Here is a 17,860-nt window from a genome sequence, read left to right as displayed (position 1 = left end):
GATGTTAAGCATGGATAAGGTGTTCTCTAGGCAAAGGGTGTGACTGATTTGAAAACAGCAGCTAGTGGAATTAAAGCATGGCATTAAGTGATGGCCCTGACTTACCCATTTCTAGTAACTACTGAACGTCAAGAGGGGTATGGGTCAGTGAGGACTAGTGCACAGAGCTTAATGTATGAGGCAATTTCTGATTAAGACGTTTTGTACCAAATAATTTAAGGATTCAGAACAGCTGTGCACTTCACCGGAAAGCTTTATTCGTGTTATTACCAGGCAATACTAGGACTCTGACACATACCCTGGGCTGGATCTCTGCGCTTGTCCCATGGGGCAGAGCCCTCCGATCCTGCACTGACCGACTAGGGAGAGTCGGTTTTCAACCCGGCTCCCTCCCTCCTGGGTGAGGACACGCAGCCCTGCTCTGGGGCCGTGCTCCTGCCCCCCGCAGCCTCTCGCCTGCCTTCGTCGCACCCGGCGGATCCCCACGCTTCCTTCCGCGCCGGCCCGTGCAGTCAGATAGGCGAGTGGTCTTGGGCTGTGCTGGGGCTCTGCGCGGCGAGAGGGGGTCAGGGCAGGCTTCTCCTCAGCCCCCCCTCCAGATGCTTTGACGTGAATGGGGAGATAACGGGACGCCTCGTGTCTCCGTTCTGCGGCGGCGGGGGCTGCGCGGGGCGGCGTGCGCTCCTCGGGCAGCCAGAGACGGGCGGGGGCTGTAAACCGCGTGGCTTCAGTGAAACCAGCCGCACGGTGCGGCGGTGTCAGTAAGTGGAGCTAACAGTATGTGTGCTTTCTGAGTTTGTGTTTGGCTTTTTTTGTTTTGTGTTGGGCTGTGTATCATACAGCTAGATAAAAGAACGTTGTAAAGATGCAGGGCATTTGTCCGCCTGGTGGTGGAAGCAGATAGTGTTACTTTGCAGTTCCTGTAGAAAGACTCTGCAGACTCCATGTAGTTGGGCAGTATCAGTGAGAATATCGTTGGGCAGCTGCCCTGGTTGCTGCGGCAGATGCACAAATGGAACCCCTTGAGGAAACAAGCTAGAAACCGCCAAATGCAAAAGTCCTGCTGCAAGCAAGCAGAGAGAAGCAGGAACGTTTTCCAACCTCAAGCAGTGCTGCTGCTAGCCTGTGTATAGGTTTTTGCTCCTGACCTAGCCCTCGCACCATCCATCCTGCTCCAAGGGTATCCTAGGGAGCATCTCACCAAAATTAATCCCTGCTCTGGCTGGGCATTGTGAGGCCTGAAGCTTTCTTCTGTGCTTAACTTCTGCCTTTGATAGCCGGTATGTCACCTTCAGCTCACAACACCCCGGGGCTCTGCTTGTGCGTCAGGGGCTGCCCAGCCCTACTGGGGCTCAGGTTTGTACCTGGCTGAGGCACGCAGGTAGTTCACTTTTTCTGGGCAGAGCAGGCTGGTGGAGATAGCAGCGCTTTACACTGCTAAAGGTAAGTGTGTGTCTAAGCCTTTGGCAGCATTGACACCTTTTTGTGGCATGAAGAGGGTCAGCTTGCTGAAAAGTGTCCCTGAGCAGTTACTGTGAATGTCCTCTCTGCAGGATTTGGGTAGAAGAATGGGATGAAAACAGCATGAGTGAGCTCTCCGGGGTATGCTGAGTCTGTGAGGCTGAAGGACTTTAACTTGCAGTCCTGCCAGCACACATACTTCCGGTTTCAATTTAGAAGGCAAGGAATCTTTTTAAATAATGTCTTTAAAGTTAGCATGATAGGGAAGGTTGGGATATGTGATACATGTGGGAAAAAATAAACATATCTATAATGCTTCTTTTTGAAGAAGAAGATGCATTGACAGTGAAATTCTCGCTGGTTTTGTACCCAGCTGCAACCAGATTAATCCAGCCTTTACTCTGTGAATCACACAAGGTTAGGTTAGGTTTTTGATGAGTGTTTCCCAGCGTCCTCACTGATGGTTTTTTTTCAGCTGTAACCATGGAGACTCTGTGTAATGCCAACAGCAGATTTGCACTTGATCTACTCAGAAGGTTTAATGAGACCAACCCAACAGGCAACGTTTTCTTCTCTCCCCTCAGCATCTCTGCTGCTCTGGCCATGGTCCTTTTAGGGTCCAAAGGTAATACAGAGGCACAGCTGCTGAAGGTTAGTAAGAAATAAATAATTCTCTTTGGCTTTATATTTGATTTCCATTAAAGATTGTTATGGTTTAGCAGAAAGAAGATGAAAGGTTTGTGGTGTTTTTATATGCTCAGGACAAGGTTTCTGTCATGCTCACTGAGTATTCCTCAGGCTCTTTTCTGCAGTTACCTTCTTCCTGCCCTGCTCCAGAGCCCACTTTCTATGTTTTCTATGACTCTTGTTTCTCATTTAATTTCACTTGTTAATTCTTGAAGTAGGAAACTAATTTCAGTAATTAATTAGTCTCAATTTAAATTGATTGGAGTTTTCATGAGGCATTTTGACACAGAACTCTTGCTTTGTAGTACAAGGTCACCAACAGTATGCTTATTGCTAATAATACAAATGTGTATTTTGTAAGAAGCACAGTAGTAATACATAGTTTTGTATGTAGTGTTACAAGTATGATGATACACTGTGATGATAGTAGTATCTCAGTAAACAGTTAAGCACTCTTATCTTGGGTTAGCTGAGCCCACATGCTTATTTTCACCCCAGTCTTAGGTTAGATAGTATAGTTTAAAAAATATGATTACAAATTACAAAAATGGTGTACATAGGCGTGCACCAGCTTCCCATGGGCCCTCCTGCATGGAAGGGACTTAGCCACTATTATTTCCCCTGATTAGGCTAATGCCTGCTAGCACAAAGAAGGGTGTATGAGGCTTCTCATTGCAGTCACCGTCATGTGTTTGCCTATGAATAATTTCACCTTTGTATTCTGGACTTGAGGAGGAACTGTTTAGTACTGTTGAGCTGATGCCTGCTGAATAAGACAATAAAATTATGTTCTCACTACTTGTACAAACAGACTTTGAACACATATTTCATGTAATCAAACTGACAGCCCCACCTACAATAAACTTACTGACAGCAGAAGTCATGCAAAAGGAACTTGGGGGAAAAATGTATTTCAACATAGTTACCTTTAGTAATGCATGCGCTTGCAGCCCAGAATGCCAACCATATCCTGGGCTGCATCAAAAGGAGTGTGACCAGCAGGTCGAAGGAGGTGATCCTGCCCCTCTACTCTGCTCTCCTGAGACCTCACCTGGAGTATTGTGTGCAGTTCTGGTGTCCTCAACATAAAAAGGACATGGAACTGCTGGAACAAGTCCAGAGGAGGGCCACGAGGATGATCAGGGGCTGGAGCACCTCCCGTATGAAGACAGGCTGAGAAAGTTGGGGCTGTTCAGCCTGGAGAAGAGAAGGCTGCATGGAGTCCTCATAGCAGCCTTCCAGTATCTGAAGGGGGCCTATAAGAATGCTGGGGAGGGACTCTTCATCAGGGACTGTAGTGACAGGACAAGGGGTAATGGGTTAAAACTTAAACAGGGGAAGTTTAGATTGGATATAAGGAGGAAGTTCTTTACTGTGAGGGTGGTGAGGCACTGGAATGGGTTGCCCAGGGAGGTTGTGAGTGCTCCATTCCTGGTGGTGTTCAAGGCCAGGTTGGATGAAGCCTTGGGTGGGATGGTTTAGTGTGAGGTGTCTCTGTCCATGGCAGGGGGGTTGGAACTAGGTCCTTTCAAACCTTAACTATTCTAAGGTTCTATAAAGCATTACTTATGATAACATAGCTAATTAAGGAGGTAGTGATTGGTAACTGTCAAGAGCTGTTCTCAAGCATATAGGAATTTGTTTCCATTATCATAATCCTATTTTGACTCCATTATGTTTTTGCTTAGTTATTAAATTGTACAACACAGCCTGCATAAGGGTGGACAGCAAGGCCTGACCGAAAACCCAGTGAGATAAAAGAAGGGTTTTCCTTTGAGTCCAGTGGCTGTATCACAGTAGTGGTCCCTACTGAGAAATAGGTGGTGTAAGTTTGAATATGAACATCCCTGCTTTGGGGTAGGCTTCCCTGTCAGCGAGGTCTGGCAGCTTCTGCTGTCATATCTATGAGCCCTGGCCAGCCAGCTTGCCTCTGGGAAAGGAGGTACTGGTGAAAAGAAACGGCAGTAATGAATTTTATTTTTAAGATGATACAGTTTCATATATTTATATCAGTTATAATTTCATAAAACCATAAAAGATAGTTGTTATAAGTTTTCTTGAGACTTCACCTGTGCTGGTTTTGACTGTATGTTTTGTAAAGCAAAACCTCAGGTTCCGTTGGGCCAAAGGGGGAAGCAAGAAAACCAAAGTGCCTCTATTGGCATCATCTCTCTTCAGTTCCACACTTGAGAATGAGTCATTGTGCCCCATGGTCCATGGAGGGGAGGCATGCAGATATTACATGGATGGGACTGGGGGTTATGATCAACAGCTTCAGCTGTCACTGTGTATAAACCAGGAGCTTAATACAAGTGGCTGATGAGCGAGTAGCACCAAGAAACTGTTTCATTAATTTTTTCAAGGTTTACAGAATTCTCTAAGCAGCTTTCAGCCTTTTGCCTTTCTTCAACCTACCTGCCTTCTGGATCAGATACAAATATACTGTATTGTTCTTTTAAGACAGTATTAGCAGCAGCTAGTTCACTTATTTTATTTCAGACGCTTCATTTTGACAAAGTTGAAGATACTCACTCAAGATTTCAGACTCTGACTATGGATATAAACAGAAGCAATGCTCCCTATCTCCTACGGCTTGCCAGTCGGCTTTTTGGTGAGAAGTCCTACACCTTTTTGCCGGTATGTTGGTGCAGATAGTGATGGCATGATGGAACCTGGTGGGAAAATACAGCTATTTGAGTGTTTATGCAGTACAAATATTTCTAGGCATATTTCCAAATATGGCAGTCAACAATTGTGTTACATGCATGCATATGCATTTCCATGTCTGTAGGCATCTGTGCATCTCACCTAAAGGATGTTACACAGCAAACCCTTTTTATTGCTTGTTTGGTTCAGCTGCTCTTGGGCTCAAGAGAAATACCACTTGTCTAGGTTCTTAGTTTACAGCAACTATCACAACATCCTACTCTTGCAACCAGCCTTTTAGGATGCAACCACCTCTTGTGTATGTTGCAATCAACTTTTTAGGATGCAACCAGCCCTGTGTCTGTTGCAATCATTTTTTTAGGATTTTCATTGGTCTAGTATAACATTACTTAAATGTTTTTAAAACACTGCATTTATCATAGAATCATAGAATAGAATCCTAGAATGCCCAACATGCCTCTTCACCAGTGGATTCACCTTTGTGTGCACTCAGGTAGCTATTTTTATCCCTCTTTAGCTCTTTCAGAATGTTTTGGGGTTTTTTTTATCATTGCTGTGCTTGAGCCTGTTTCAGGAGAATGACAGGTAAATGTTGCAACACCTGCAGTAAGCACCCCATCAGCTGTATATCTGGCAAATGTACTATGAGGCTTACTCTGAGAGGGGAATAAAGCCAACCAAACGTCAGACCCACCCCAGGCAGTACACTGTTAGCGCCCCACCTCAGGGCAGGTGATAAGCTGTTTGACATACACCTTATCTACAGCATAAAGAGATGTTTTCTTATCTGCATGCAGTGAAAGCTGTTCTTGTCGTTCCAAAATCTAGGATTTCCTGACTAATATTCAGAAATTCTATGGAGCTGATTTGGCTGCAGTTGATTTTCTTCAGGCTAGTGATGAAGCCAGGAAAGAAATTAACCAGTGGGTAGAAGAGAAAACTGAAGGTAAACGACTTTAGTTAATAAAGTAACCAGCAATGTTTCATACTTTTGGAGTAGTAGTAGGCTTTATTCTCTGCAACCTTGAGAATAGTTTAATTTTGCCCTGGGATAGTCACTTGATGTATTAACAGAACCAAATTATCTAAACAAGACTTTTAAACAGTTCCATAAGTCGTGATACTTTTCCATTGTTTATGTTGAGGCCAGTGAGTGCAGGAGAGATGCCTGCACATAGATTCATACCACTGAATTGGAGACTGTTTTAGACAGTCCTGGTACATACTGTATATATTGTATATATGTATTTCTGAATCCTGTAATCCTAACTGTGGGTGTCATCTAGTTTTTGTATGATGAGTCATATGTGACAGTTCAAGCTAAAAATATTGCATATTCATCTAATTACTATATAACAAAAGTGAGTGTTTACTATTAAAAAGTATGGTGAAAAAGTAAAGAAACATGTACTGAAACACACCTTATTACAGGAATGAACTAGAGTTTTATGTTTGTAGTATTTTCCAGGTATCAGTGTATTCATGTATGTTTTACATGGCTTCATGTATGATTTATGTACCGTCACCTTGTCACAAGATTTTGTTGTGACTCTTTTTTTTCTGCCCCCTCTGAAGGTAAAATCCTTCATCTGCTATCTGAAGGCTCTGTTGACAACTTGACCAGGCTTGTACTGGTGAATGCTATTTATTTCAAAGGGAACTGGGCAGAGAAATTTAAAGAAGCGGACACCACTGACATGCTATTTAGGTTAAATAAGGTAATACAGATATGTCTTGGTAGAATGTATCTAACAAAAAGGTCAAATCATTCAGGTGCTAAAGTGAAGCTTTGCTTACAGGTAAAACAATAAAAAAATCATAGAATCACAGAATGGTTTGGGTTGGAAGGGACCTTAAAGATCATCCAGTTCCAACCCCCTGCCATGGGCAGGGACACCTTCCATCAGAGCAGATTGCTCAAAGCCCCATCAAACCCGGCTTTGAACACTGCCAGGGAATGTAAATAGAAAGTCTATAATGAATGTTTTCAGTTCACCCCAAAGAGTTTTTTATGGATTTTAGTATTTTTCTGTATTCAGGAAGTTATTTGTTACCTCACTTATCAGAACAGTATTTGAGACAATTCTCACGTATAGATTAGGAGGACCCTGTGACTAACAGAGTTTCGGCTGCCATGAACTATGCCTGTTTGTGATGTTAGGTAAGCAGTATTAAAATGATAGCTCATTTTGGTTAAGCCCCATTTTATTGTTCTGTATTCTGCTTATGTTAACAGCTTTACAAGATACTATGTACAGTCATCTGCTTTATTCTGAACGAAGTTGATATTTGTTGACTTTTAATGTCCTTTCTGGGGCCAGAGTAGTATAAATGTACAGCAACTCAAAGAAATAATTTCTTTGAGGACTATGCTACAGAAGCCAAAGGAGAACCAAATTTAATAAAAACTCATGTCTGGAGAAGAAATTATTACTAAATGGGCAGTCAGGAGTCCGACAAAGACAGTTTTATAGTCAACTGATATAATGCAGGAAAGGTTTTGCAAGAATACAGTTCTTAACTTGCTTGTTTCCTATTCTTAACTGTTACTTTTGATAACTTTTGTCTATCCAGAATGAAAGAAAGACAGTGAAAATGATGTATCAGAAAAATAAATTTAATTTTGGGTACATCCCTGAAGAGAAGATCCGTGTTTTAGAGCTGCCTTATGATGGAGAAGAACTTAGTATGATCATCCTGTTACCTTATGACATTGAAGATAACTCCACTGGTCTGCAGAAGGTGAGGCATCTAAGCTAATACAGTTATTTAACAGATAATTTCAGCCCTTCAAAACTAAAGCTATAATGAACTCATGTTCTCAGAGCCCCATATCTATGAAGCATGTCTTTAGACAATGCTCTGCTAGCGCTGCAAGAAAGAATACTTGCGCATCCTGCATCAGGAAGAGAAGTTGTGTTCTGGTTTTGTAGCTTCTCTTTGTGTCCTTTGGCTTGCTGAACTGAACCATGAGGGAGACTGCAAAACCAAATTTAACTATGAGAATTAACTTGCCTTGCATATTTTTTATTTTTAATGACAGGACTTTTCTTTCATTACTTTTGAAAGTCCTTGTTTCCTTAGTCTTGATGTAATGAGACTGTTTTCCATTAAATGACCAGGAACTCATCAGCTGCTTTGAGCTCTCTGATGATTAGTTTAGTTACTTCTTGTTAATTGTGTAGTCCCATTTAGTTAAACAGTAAGAATTACTGGGTTTAGTTGCTATCAGTGCATGTTTCTCCTTTCTGTACATTGCAGCAAGAAGAAAATGTCTGCATTACTTTGTAAAGTAAAAACTGCACGGCCTCCATTTAATTTTAATAGCATTTGTAGGATCTATATGGAGCCATCAAAGATATGGGTATTGTCATTTTTGTATAGTTGCTTTATACTTATTTAGTCCTCTATAAAGCCTTGTAAATGTTACTGAAAATTAAAAGTTTCTACACAGCTGATATATAATGATCTCTGTCTTTTTAATTCTAGCTGGAAAAGCAGCTTACCTTAGAGAAGCTTCAGGAATGGACATGTCTGGAGCATCTGTATTCCACTGATGTTCGTGTGCATTTGCCAAAGTTTAGGCTAGAAGAAAGCTATGACCTTAAATCAGATTTAGCTGCTATGGGCTTGGTGGATGTATTTGACAGTGGTAAGGCTGACTTGTGGGGAATGTCAGGGGCACGTGACCTCTTTCTCTCTAAAATTGTCCACAAAGCTTTTGTAGAAGTGAATGAGGAAGGCACGGAAGCTGCAGCTGCTACTGCTGGCATTGCTATGCTCTGCATGGCTATCGAAGAGGATTTCAATGCAGACCATCCTTTCCTTTTCTTTATTCGCCACAACCCCACAGAAAGCATACTTTTCTTTGGCAGATACGCTTCTCCATAAAAGAGAACTTGGCATTTGCAGACCAGTTCCTGCTGTAGTCAGTGAAAGCTTAGCTCCTGAATGAGTTGGATTTTGATGTGGAAAGTTAATGCTCCTATCTTGAGTTCCTAGTAACTTCGACTGAGATTCTGCCTTTCCCATAAGAACAGTCCCAAAGGAACTGAGGAGTAGTTTATTTTTCTTAAAGACATCATCTTTATTAATGAGGAAAATCTTAACTGTAGGCAGAAGAAATCTTTTGAAGTTGGACTAGAAATACTCTTGGAAGAAACCTGTGCCTTTTAAAGCACAGAATTACCCTCTATGCATCCTTCCATGTGTTTGTCTGTGTTGACAGCCCCCTGTTGTAGTAACAATAATTCAGTCATTCCTTATGCATGTATATTAGGATGTTTGTGCAAAGCTGCTCCTCCTCTAAAGTCTTGCTTTTCAAAAGCAGTTTAATAAAATACTTCTAGGCACCAAAAGGCGTGTTCCTGAACAGCTGAGTTTACCCAGTTCTGTCATGAAATAGAAGGTCAGATAACATTTGTTTAGAGACATCTATTAATAGAGAAAGGATTAAGCTATTTAAACAAAAGTAACCCTTTCTAGTCATTACCCAGAAAACTTGCAATACAGCTTTTGAACAAGGAGAAGAAATTAATAATAACTTTAGGTGACATTTTTAAAGAGGACCTTAAAAATTTATAGTCTGGTGCCATTTAAGTTATTGAAAATGTGAAAATGTCCCAGGGCTTAGAGGTTTTAGGTGCTTGAAGCTAATGAGTGTCTTTCTTTTGTGCAAGTTCAAAAGCTTTCAATATGACATTTATTTCTGGCCAGAACCTATGTGATCCTCAAAAAATACTTTAGCTTCCCAGGGGATGACTGTATATAATCTGCAGTAAAGGTCTAATGTGTCTCTGTATGTACAAGGATTCAGCTTTTATTCAGTGACTTCCACTACCTCTCTACATACAAACCTTCTGCCCTGTTCAACAGCCTTGTTCCATATTTATTTGTGGAGAGTATTTGCTTATATAATGTATATTTTGGGTACTGTAATGTTTACTTGTAAGCCATAGGTCTAAGTGGGGCACAGTAATTCCTGTAATTGCAAACTCTGTATTAATTTTGTCTTTAGGGAACCAATAAAAGTCTTCCTCTTACACTTCTGTTCAAAATGGAAACTTCTGCATACCATTTAGCATTTCAGGGTACAAAAGTAACTGTCCCCTGAAGGCTAAAGGAAGCCACTGGTGCAGCAGGTAAGATCATCTGTAGAAGTCCTTGGGCTGTTCAGAATAGGTGAAAATGCTGAACAACAAATTACTTGGTAGAAGAGATGATTGCGTGAACCATCAGCTTCCTCTGTAAGTAAGTGTAATGACCACAGCTGCTAGCACCTATAGGGAACAGGAAGAGAGCAACAGTTTATGAAATCACACAGGCACTTGGTCTGTACATTAGTAAACATGTTCCCAAGTGTTGGCAATACCTCAGTTGCAAAGGTCCTGGTGAAGATGTAAAGGAGAGTGTGTATTGCAGAGTGCAGATGTGAATGTAACTGGTTTTGTGTGGAATGCTCTGAAAACCCAGTGCTTTGCAAATAAGTCAGAAAAATATTAGCACAAAAACCATGTAAAAATGTGGAATGCTTTGGCATTTGCATTAGTACAGGGTTTCTGGGCATTTGTCTTCAGCCTTTTAGCAAATAAGGCTTCTGCTGCCATAGATGCATTTTTTTACTTAAGGCTCAAAAGCTCCATTGTAATTACATCCTTATCTTTATGTGCTTAAACTCAATTAATGCATGCAAGATATATGATGTCTGAAAGCTTTTAGGGCTGTGATTACCAGGAGATCAGAAGAAAGATAAAACCTTGCATAATAGTACAAATCACAGTAGCTTTATATACTCATAGAATCATAGAATCATAGAATAGTTAGGGTTGGAAAGGACCTTAAGATCATCTAGTTCCAACCCGCCTGCCATGGACAGGGACACCTCACACTAAACCATCTCACCCAAGGCTTCGTCCAACCTGGCCTTGAACACTGACAAGGATGGAGCACTCACAGCCTCCCTGGGCAACCCATTCCAGTGCCTCACCACCCTTACAGTAAAGAACTTCCTCCTTATATCCAATCTAAACTTCCCCCGTATAAGTTTGAACCCGTTACCCCTTGTCCTATCACTACAGTCCATAATGAATAGTCCATCGCCAGCATCCTTTTAGGCCCCCTTCAGGTACTGGAAGGCTGCTATGAGGTCCCCACGCAGCCTTCTCTTCTCCAGGCTGAACAGCCCCAACTTTCTCAGCCTACCAAATCGATGTCTCTCCAATTTAGAGACAAGGATGTCGTGTGGGACAGTGTCGAACGCTTTGCACAAGTCCAGGTAGATGACGTCAGCTGCTCTACCCCTGTCCGTCAGTTCCGTAGCCCCATCACAGAAGGCCACCAAATTGTTCAGGCAGGATTTCCCCTTCGTGAAGCCATGCTGGCTGTCACCAAGCACCTTGTTGTTTTTCATGTGTATTTCTTTATTACAATGGTCTCAGTATTCAGTAGCTGAACTATTATACTGAGTCAAATTTGGCTTTCTACAGACAGGATGCACAAAGTAAAATATCAGCAATTAAGACTCTCAATAAAGTCAACTTCACATTCAGCTGTTAAAAAAAACCAACCCAAACAACAAGCCTACTGGCGAATATTACTCTCCCATAATTCATGTTCCACAATAAGACAGTTGTGTTTTCCTTAATAGTTCTTTCTTTTCCTGCACTTCTGTCAGAACAAGTGATGACAAAGGCTGCCTCCAGCAGGGAAAACTGGAATGTCAAATGTACTCACATTTCTAAAGAATAAAATGCTGCTTCAACAAGCTCATGTGAAGGACTTTGCAACAGGCTTTGTAACAATCTGAAACTCAGAGCAGTATTTGCTCACTGTGGTGTGATGAGTAAGCCAGACTTTGTACAATTGCTTACATAGACTCTCTACCATAGCCCTTTGATCGCAGTAATTTGAAACAAAAAAAACCACGCCACCCACCACCACTTGGTTGCTTTCTGTCTGATTCATACAGTTTAACTTGCTCTTTCTAGATAGTAAATACCGTAGTGTGGATAAGGAGGACAGATACTGCTGGGGTTTAAGTCACCTTGTCCTGGAGAAAAAATTTACATAGATAATTTACATACTCAGGGGATGATTAGTAATACTTTCACTGTTAAATGGTTTGTATGTATTTATATATGACCAAAATCGTGGTAGAGTACATAAACCTGATCAAGTGCCCAGGTGTCTTAGAGATCTTGTCTTGATTTTTCAATATGTTTTCATTAGAAAGGGTAAGACCAGTGTAATTCACTTGAACCTATTGAGAAAAAAAGGTACCATTGAAATCGTAAACAGGCTTTTGGGTTGTTTGGTTGGTTGTTTTTTTTTACTGTAGTGAATCTGTCCAGCTCTGTCATGTCACCTGATGCTACCAATTAAATACGTATTCTTATCCATATTCATTCAGGGGCATATGCAATCCCTGACTACTTAATAACAATAGAAATAAAAAAACACAGCCAAATCCTGGAGAGCTCAGCCTGTCTGGAAACATGCTGAACATGCACAGTGGCTGCTGGCAATTCGGATGATGAATTCATCACATCAGCCAGAGAGTGCTGTACCTTCAGGTTAAATGAAACTCTATAAACAACCAGCTTGTACAATCACTTTTATTTTTAAGTCATGTCATGGGAGACGATAGACAGTCATTTTGGCCGAGAACTCTTTCTCAACACGAGAGAAGACACTCACAGAAATAAATGCAACCCAGAGGTTAACAAGAATTTAAACTCTTTGTACACGAGAAAACAGTATAAGAAACTTAGAACAGAAGTCATGATTTCATATAAATATTTAGTATAAAAGCCTGGACAACTCCATACCAGCCATATCTGCGAGAGTCAAACTGGCTAAATAGTGGAAGCAATATTCATTACAATTTCAGGCTGTTTCTCGCATGTACTGAATTACCCAACGTGGACTATTGCATGGCCTTTCTCATGGTCGGCATTATTCCTTGGTGGAATGCCTTGTATAAGAGAAAAAGAGATCGTGGTACGGCAAATTTTGGTGGTGCTCCTTACAGTGGAAGCAACTGTCACCTGATGGGATCCAAATCTCATCCCCAGGTTTGGGTGGCACTGCAATATTTGTTATTTCTTTAAAGCTCTACAAGCTGAAGTTGAATAAACACACTGGTATTGTGACTCTTCAGAAGCGACCGTTCTTGCCCTGAAGTGAACTTCAAAAGGTAAGTGCCAGGGACTCAAAAGCTAGAAAACAAATAAACTTCATTATTCATGGAGACTTTATACATCATCCTGAGAAGAAATTGACAGTTTTGCTTTGGGAGTGTTTCAGAGGGACTGGAAATGGTACAGGTTGAAATGTCCATTTGTGAGTGCATCTGGTGCCGATAGACTTTAATGGGACATGGAATTTCCTCAAACAGTGGGGGTGGCCCTCTTTAGAGGGAGTATGAAAGAGATGCACATCAGTGGGAGAGAGAGAGCAGAAAATAGAAAATAGTACTTTGCTTTGAAAGAGGCCATAAAGCATGATGGGTTTGAAACTTCATCTTCTTGTCGACATTTTAGTAGCCCATTAGACTGGACTGTCTGATGGAGCTGTCCTGAGGGGCACAATCTCTTTTCATTCAGGACTGACAAAAAACAACCAGGGGCCAAGGAATGAAAAAGCACCTCTGAACATGTTGCCAAGCTGTGTTGCCCTCTGAAGGTGAGCACACACTGCTTTGATTTACTTCAGCAGTGGAAAAGAGATCCTGACTAATCCTGCTCTGAAACTGGGGCGTGAGAGGAGACAACTGATAGTTTCCAACGAACAGGAGGAGTAGGGGAAGGAGATGAGTAAGTACAAGGCCAACTACCCAGCATATGCAGTAAACTTAGTCACAAGTATTAGCCTGCATCCACCTAATGTAACAGGTGAGCTATTGGCTTACCTGTTGGCAATTGCCTCTGGCCTAGGACACATGCAGGCTCCTGTATCCTGTGTGTTAGCCACCCCAGAGCCCTTGGTGAGATCCCTTTAACACTTTGGCTCTTGTCTTGTAACATGGCAGAAAACCTGCCGAGCTCCAGCCATGCTGCAAGACCTTCTGGTGATGGGAGAGACCAGGGCCCACTGGGGCGTTCACTGGCACAGTGAATACAACAGACTTAGGTTCCTAGCCAGACTATTTCTGCTACTGGAAAATTCTTAATGAAGTCTCCATAGTAAGGCCACCAAGTTCTATTCATAATTTATTTTCTTCCTGTGGGGAAAAAAATGGGAAACCATACAAAGAACGATGGGAAACACTGTAGACATGGAAAAAGCAATTGTGACCAACGCAACAGCAGCTTGATGAAACCTCCTTCCCCTCTTCTACATCAGATACACAACAGACAAGTTTATGGAAACCCAGGACTCTGCCCCACCCCGTGCTATGCCTACTCAGCACCCTTCTTGCAGGCTGAACTCATCTCAGCAGTATGCACAGGGATCAGCACTGCTGTTCTGCCCCAGTCCAGAGCAAGCTGCTTAGTGGAGACCTGCTCAAGAGCTCCCATCCCAATTCTGTGATTTCGGTGTCATGGTCAGTGCTGATGACAGTCCTGGCTGCTTGGATTATTCTGGACCAGTGTTTCAGAGGTGCCTCCTCACACTATTACTCCTCCATGTAATTTCAGCTACATCTCAGCAATCAGGAGTTGTCCATCCCTACTTCTACCTCAACCCATGTATTCCTCCACACAGTGCTCAAAAGCTCTCAGGTAAGCACTAGACAAGATCCCTAGCAGAAATCTACAGGTTATCAAAACTTTCCCTAACCTGGACTTGTATAGTGTCAAAGCCCATTAACTTTTCAAGGTGACCCTATCATGACCACATCTTGCCTTATTTCTCCATATGCCTTTCAAAAGACTACCAGGATAAAAATACTAATTAATTAGTTACTGCATTAATTCAGACAACAAGAAAGTTCCAGCCAAAGAGCAAAAAGAAGTGAACTATGGGTTAAAAAAAACAACATGCAAATATACATAAATGAAGCTTATAAGAAATGTACTCAACTTTAGAAAGACCCTTTGCTCACAGCTTTCAAAAGCTATCGGTACTACCAGCTTCTGGGCCCCATCAGATACTGCAGAGACAATACCAAGCCTGCTGCCAGTTTTATAACCCACTGCTTAGACAAGACAGGGCAGCTGTTGACCAAAACCTTTGACAACATGTGTCCAACCCCAGAATAGAATAGTTGTGACATATTTTACAGCTGAATTATCTTGGTAGTTGCAACTTCTTGCAATATATAAAAGCTAACATTACCAAGAATAAGAGTCTGAAATGTCTTGCTAGTAATTCTAAACCTGTCTTCACACTTTGTGGCTATTCTTCATCACTAAATCCCCTGCCTAGCATCCTCCATAAACATGCACCAAGAATGTCCTCCAATACCTGACCCAAATAGCAACATTTTGTGTCCTCTAAATACCAGCCCAGCAAAGCAAAATCAACCCATGTTTCTGATGACTGTCTTCAGTGCTTGTTAGTAAATAAATCCTGAGGTAAACTGGTCTTGAAAAAACAAATACAGCCCACTAGTGGTCTATAACTAACCTATGTGGCCTCTCTTCTAGACAATGACTTCTCATAAGCATGCCACAGAATGCAAACGGTAGGATCTAGGCCCTCGCAGATTTGGAAAGCCTTACTTCTACCATCTGAACTCCACCAACTCATTGCTAAGTGCAGACCACCACAGAGGATTTTGATCAGGTCCACTTTGAATACTCCAAGCTGCTCCGGAACAGGGGGCATTAAACAAGCGAATGGGGCAAAACACAAGATTGCTGTTCTGTAAAACTTCTGTGCAACTTTTGCTGTAACAGCTGGGGCACAATTTGTTGCAACAAGGGAAGTTTGAGCATGTCTTAGGTAATTAAAGAGCTGTGAACAGAAACTTAAGGCTTTGAGTGAAGATTTCTGTCACCTGAAGGCAAGAAACTACCCTCTGGGGTTTCCCTTGGGTAAAACTTTATAGTGAATTGGATTTAGGCATTAGTAGGTACTCACAAAGTTAAGAACAGCTGGTGAGGTTATCCCATTCTTTTAACTAATTGAAGAAAATAAGAATGGAAAAATACCTCAGACTTCATTGGCCCAACATTTCTAACTGTCAGTTGCATCAAAGGGAAGGACAACAACCTGTGGTACACCCATAAGACAAAAAAACATGTTTAAATTTACAAATCCATTGATTTGATTTGTTTTTCAAGCTAGGGTCAGCTTACAGATCGTGGGCCACTTAAACATTTATATTAATTCTCTGTGTCTTAAGAATTAGAATGAACATTGATTGGCAGCACAAGTAATTTTGCCAAGAGATAATGGATTAATATAACACCCGTTTTCATCTCTGTTCCCATCTTTCTACATATCTTGACAGAGCAGATACAAACTCGGAGGAATAGTTCCTAGCCTACAAAACCATCCTGTTGTGAAGAACAGGGGCACTTATTTGAGGAAGGAGAACACATAGAAATGTTTAAAGAATCTGACTCAAACCCTCTAACAGTACACAGCCATGCAATTGGTTTAATTTCTGAAACATTTCAGTTACACCATAGTCTTTGGTTTAAGTCCTACATTTTTGTCATGCAGAAGAACTTAATATGATCACTACCAAAAGCTGGAAGCCTCACAACAAAATGAATCTCTAATACAATTACCCTTTGGTCAAGAGAAGACAGTAATCAGAATGTTTTGAAGTTGTATATTGAAAACCTTTGATCAAGGCCAAGGTCCAGCAACCTATCTTGAAACATAAATCATCAGCTGAATTTCCTGCTGCAGGAAAGTTAAAGTTGGCTCCTGGACTTGGAACCACATTCTCAGACCACAGACCTCCTGCTCTGCCAAAGTTGCTTTGAATGAACTCCAGATGTGTGGGCTGTGGCAACCCCTCTGATTTAAGCTCCACACAGCACCAAATACCTCTGCTGTCAAGAAGTACCTGCCTGCAATTTGTGCATACCAGGTAGCTGGCTGGATCATATCACAGGTATAGCTCCAGGGTGGTGCAAAAAGACCTGTACAGCTCAAAAGCAAAGCAGTTTTCTTTTGCCAAAAAATTAAATATTTATTTACAAATTAAATTAGGTAGCTGAAATTTTTAAAAGCTGTTAAATGCAATACTGTAAATGTGAAATGAAGCACCAGTTCAGCAAACGTAACACATGAGAAAAAAAAATGAAATGATTCAATGCTGTAAAGAAAAAATAAACCTGTGATATGTAGTCCTTTTGGAGGAGAGTTAGTAACCTTCTAACACTTCTCAGGGAAGTCAGCACAGCCACCTCCTTCTTTTAGCAGGTATGTGGCATTCTCAGCTGATCAGCAAAAGATCAGATGCTATACACAAAGCATTGTAACTTTTGGCCTCATCGCATTTCATAAACTAAGCAGGATCAGGACAGGAATCATTGCAGTCCATCAGCTAACCAGTATAGACCCAGTAAAAATGTGTATAAGACACAAAGCAAGCAAATCCTGAGTAGTTACCAAGCAAGTCCTGCCATAACTGCACTGCTCTACTATGTAGGTAGCAATTTTCAGCCAAGACACACATCCTTATCACTAGTGGCCGCTATGACAAGTGTGGACAGTTGCTCCAGTGGCTGTTCAGCATGTCATTAACAAATACCTTCTCCACTAATTATCTGCTGTAATTCTAGCCAAACATAGTCCTCTTTTGCTTCCCAACTGCTAGTTAGCACAGTCACACGCAGTTTTAGCAGTTACTGCCTTTTCAGCACGCTGGACCACAGCACACTTAAGGACGATTGAGGTGAAGAAAAATAACTGCCACTTAAGTGAAGGAATGTTGTCAACATCAGGGACACTGCCATGACTGTACATTCTGCTTGGTGAAATGTTCAGTCAGCAGCTATCTTGGATGGGGATACATTTTCAGTAGGAAGAGGAAGCCAAACTGTCCATTATAGCAACAAATCAATTTGTTTCTCAGCCTTCCAATTCAAAGTTAATAGAATTCCCAATGCATAACTGAAAAATGTGTGTTTCACTAACAAGA

At 41.6% G+C, this 17,860-nt stretch overlaps 1 protein-coding gene across 2 annotated transcripts; it reads left to right on the top strand.

Annotated features, from left to right (window-relative positions):
* Positions 1-341: 341 nt before the first annotated feature.
* LOC136008367 (leukocyte elastase inhibitor-like) lies at positions 342-9,831 on the top strand. 2 transcript variants are annotated; one of them, XM_065667484.1, is made up of 7 exons: positions 342-761; positions 1,937-2,112; positions 4,648-4,785; positions 5,644-5,761; positions 6,391-6,533; positions 7,390-7,557; positions 8,305-9,831. In XM_065667484.1, exons 2-7 carry the CDS (start codon positions 1,945-1,947, stop codon positions 8,704-8,706), a joined length of 1,137 nt encoding a protein of 378 aa, XP_065523556.1. In that variant the 5' UTR covers positions 342-761; positions 1,937-1,944; the 3' UTR covers positions 8,707-9,831. The 2 variants fall into 2 exon arrangements, with proteins under 2 accessions (XP_065523556.1, XP_065523557.1); XM_065667485.1 differs by lacking the exon at positions 1,937-2,112 and having other exon boundaries at positions 738-777.
* Positions 9,832-17,860: the final 8,029 nt, after the last annotated feature.

The sequence above is a fragment of the Lathamus discolor genome, chromosome 2 (genome assembly GCF_037157495.1).
Source record: "Lathamus discolor isolate bLatDis1 chromosome 2, bLatDis1.hap1, whole genome shotgun sequence".
NCBI classification, from domain to species: Eukaryota; Metazoa; Chordata; class Aves; order Psittaciformes; family Psittacidae; genus Lathamus; species Lathamus discolor.
This window is presented reverse-complemented; position numbering and strand designations above follow the sequence as displayed.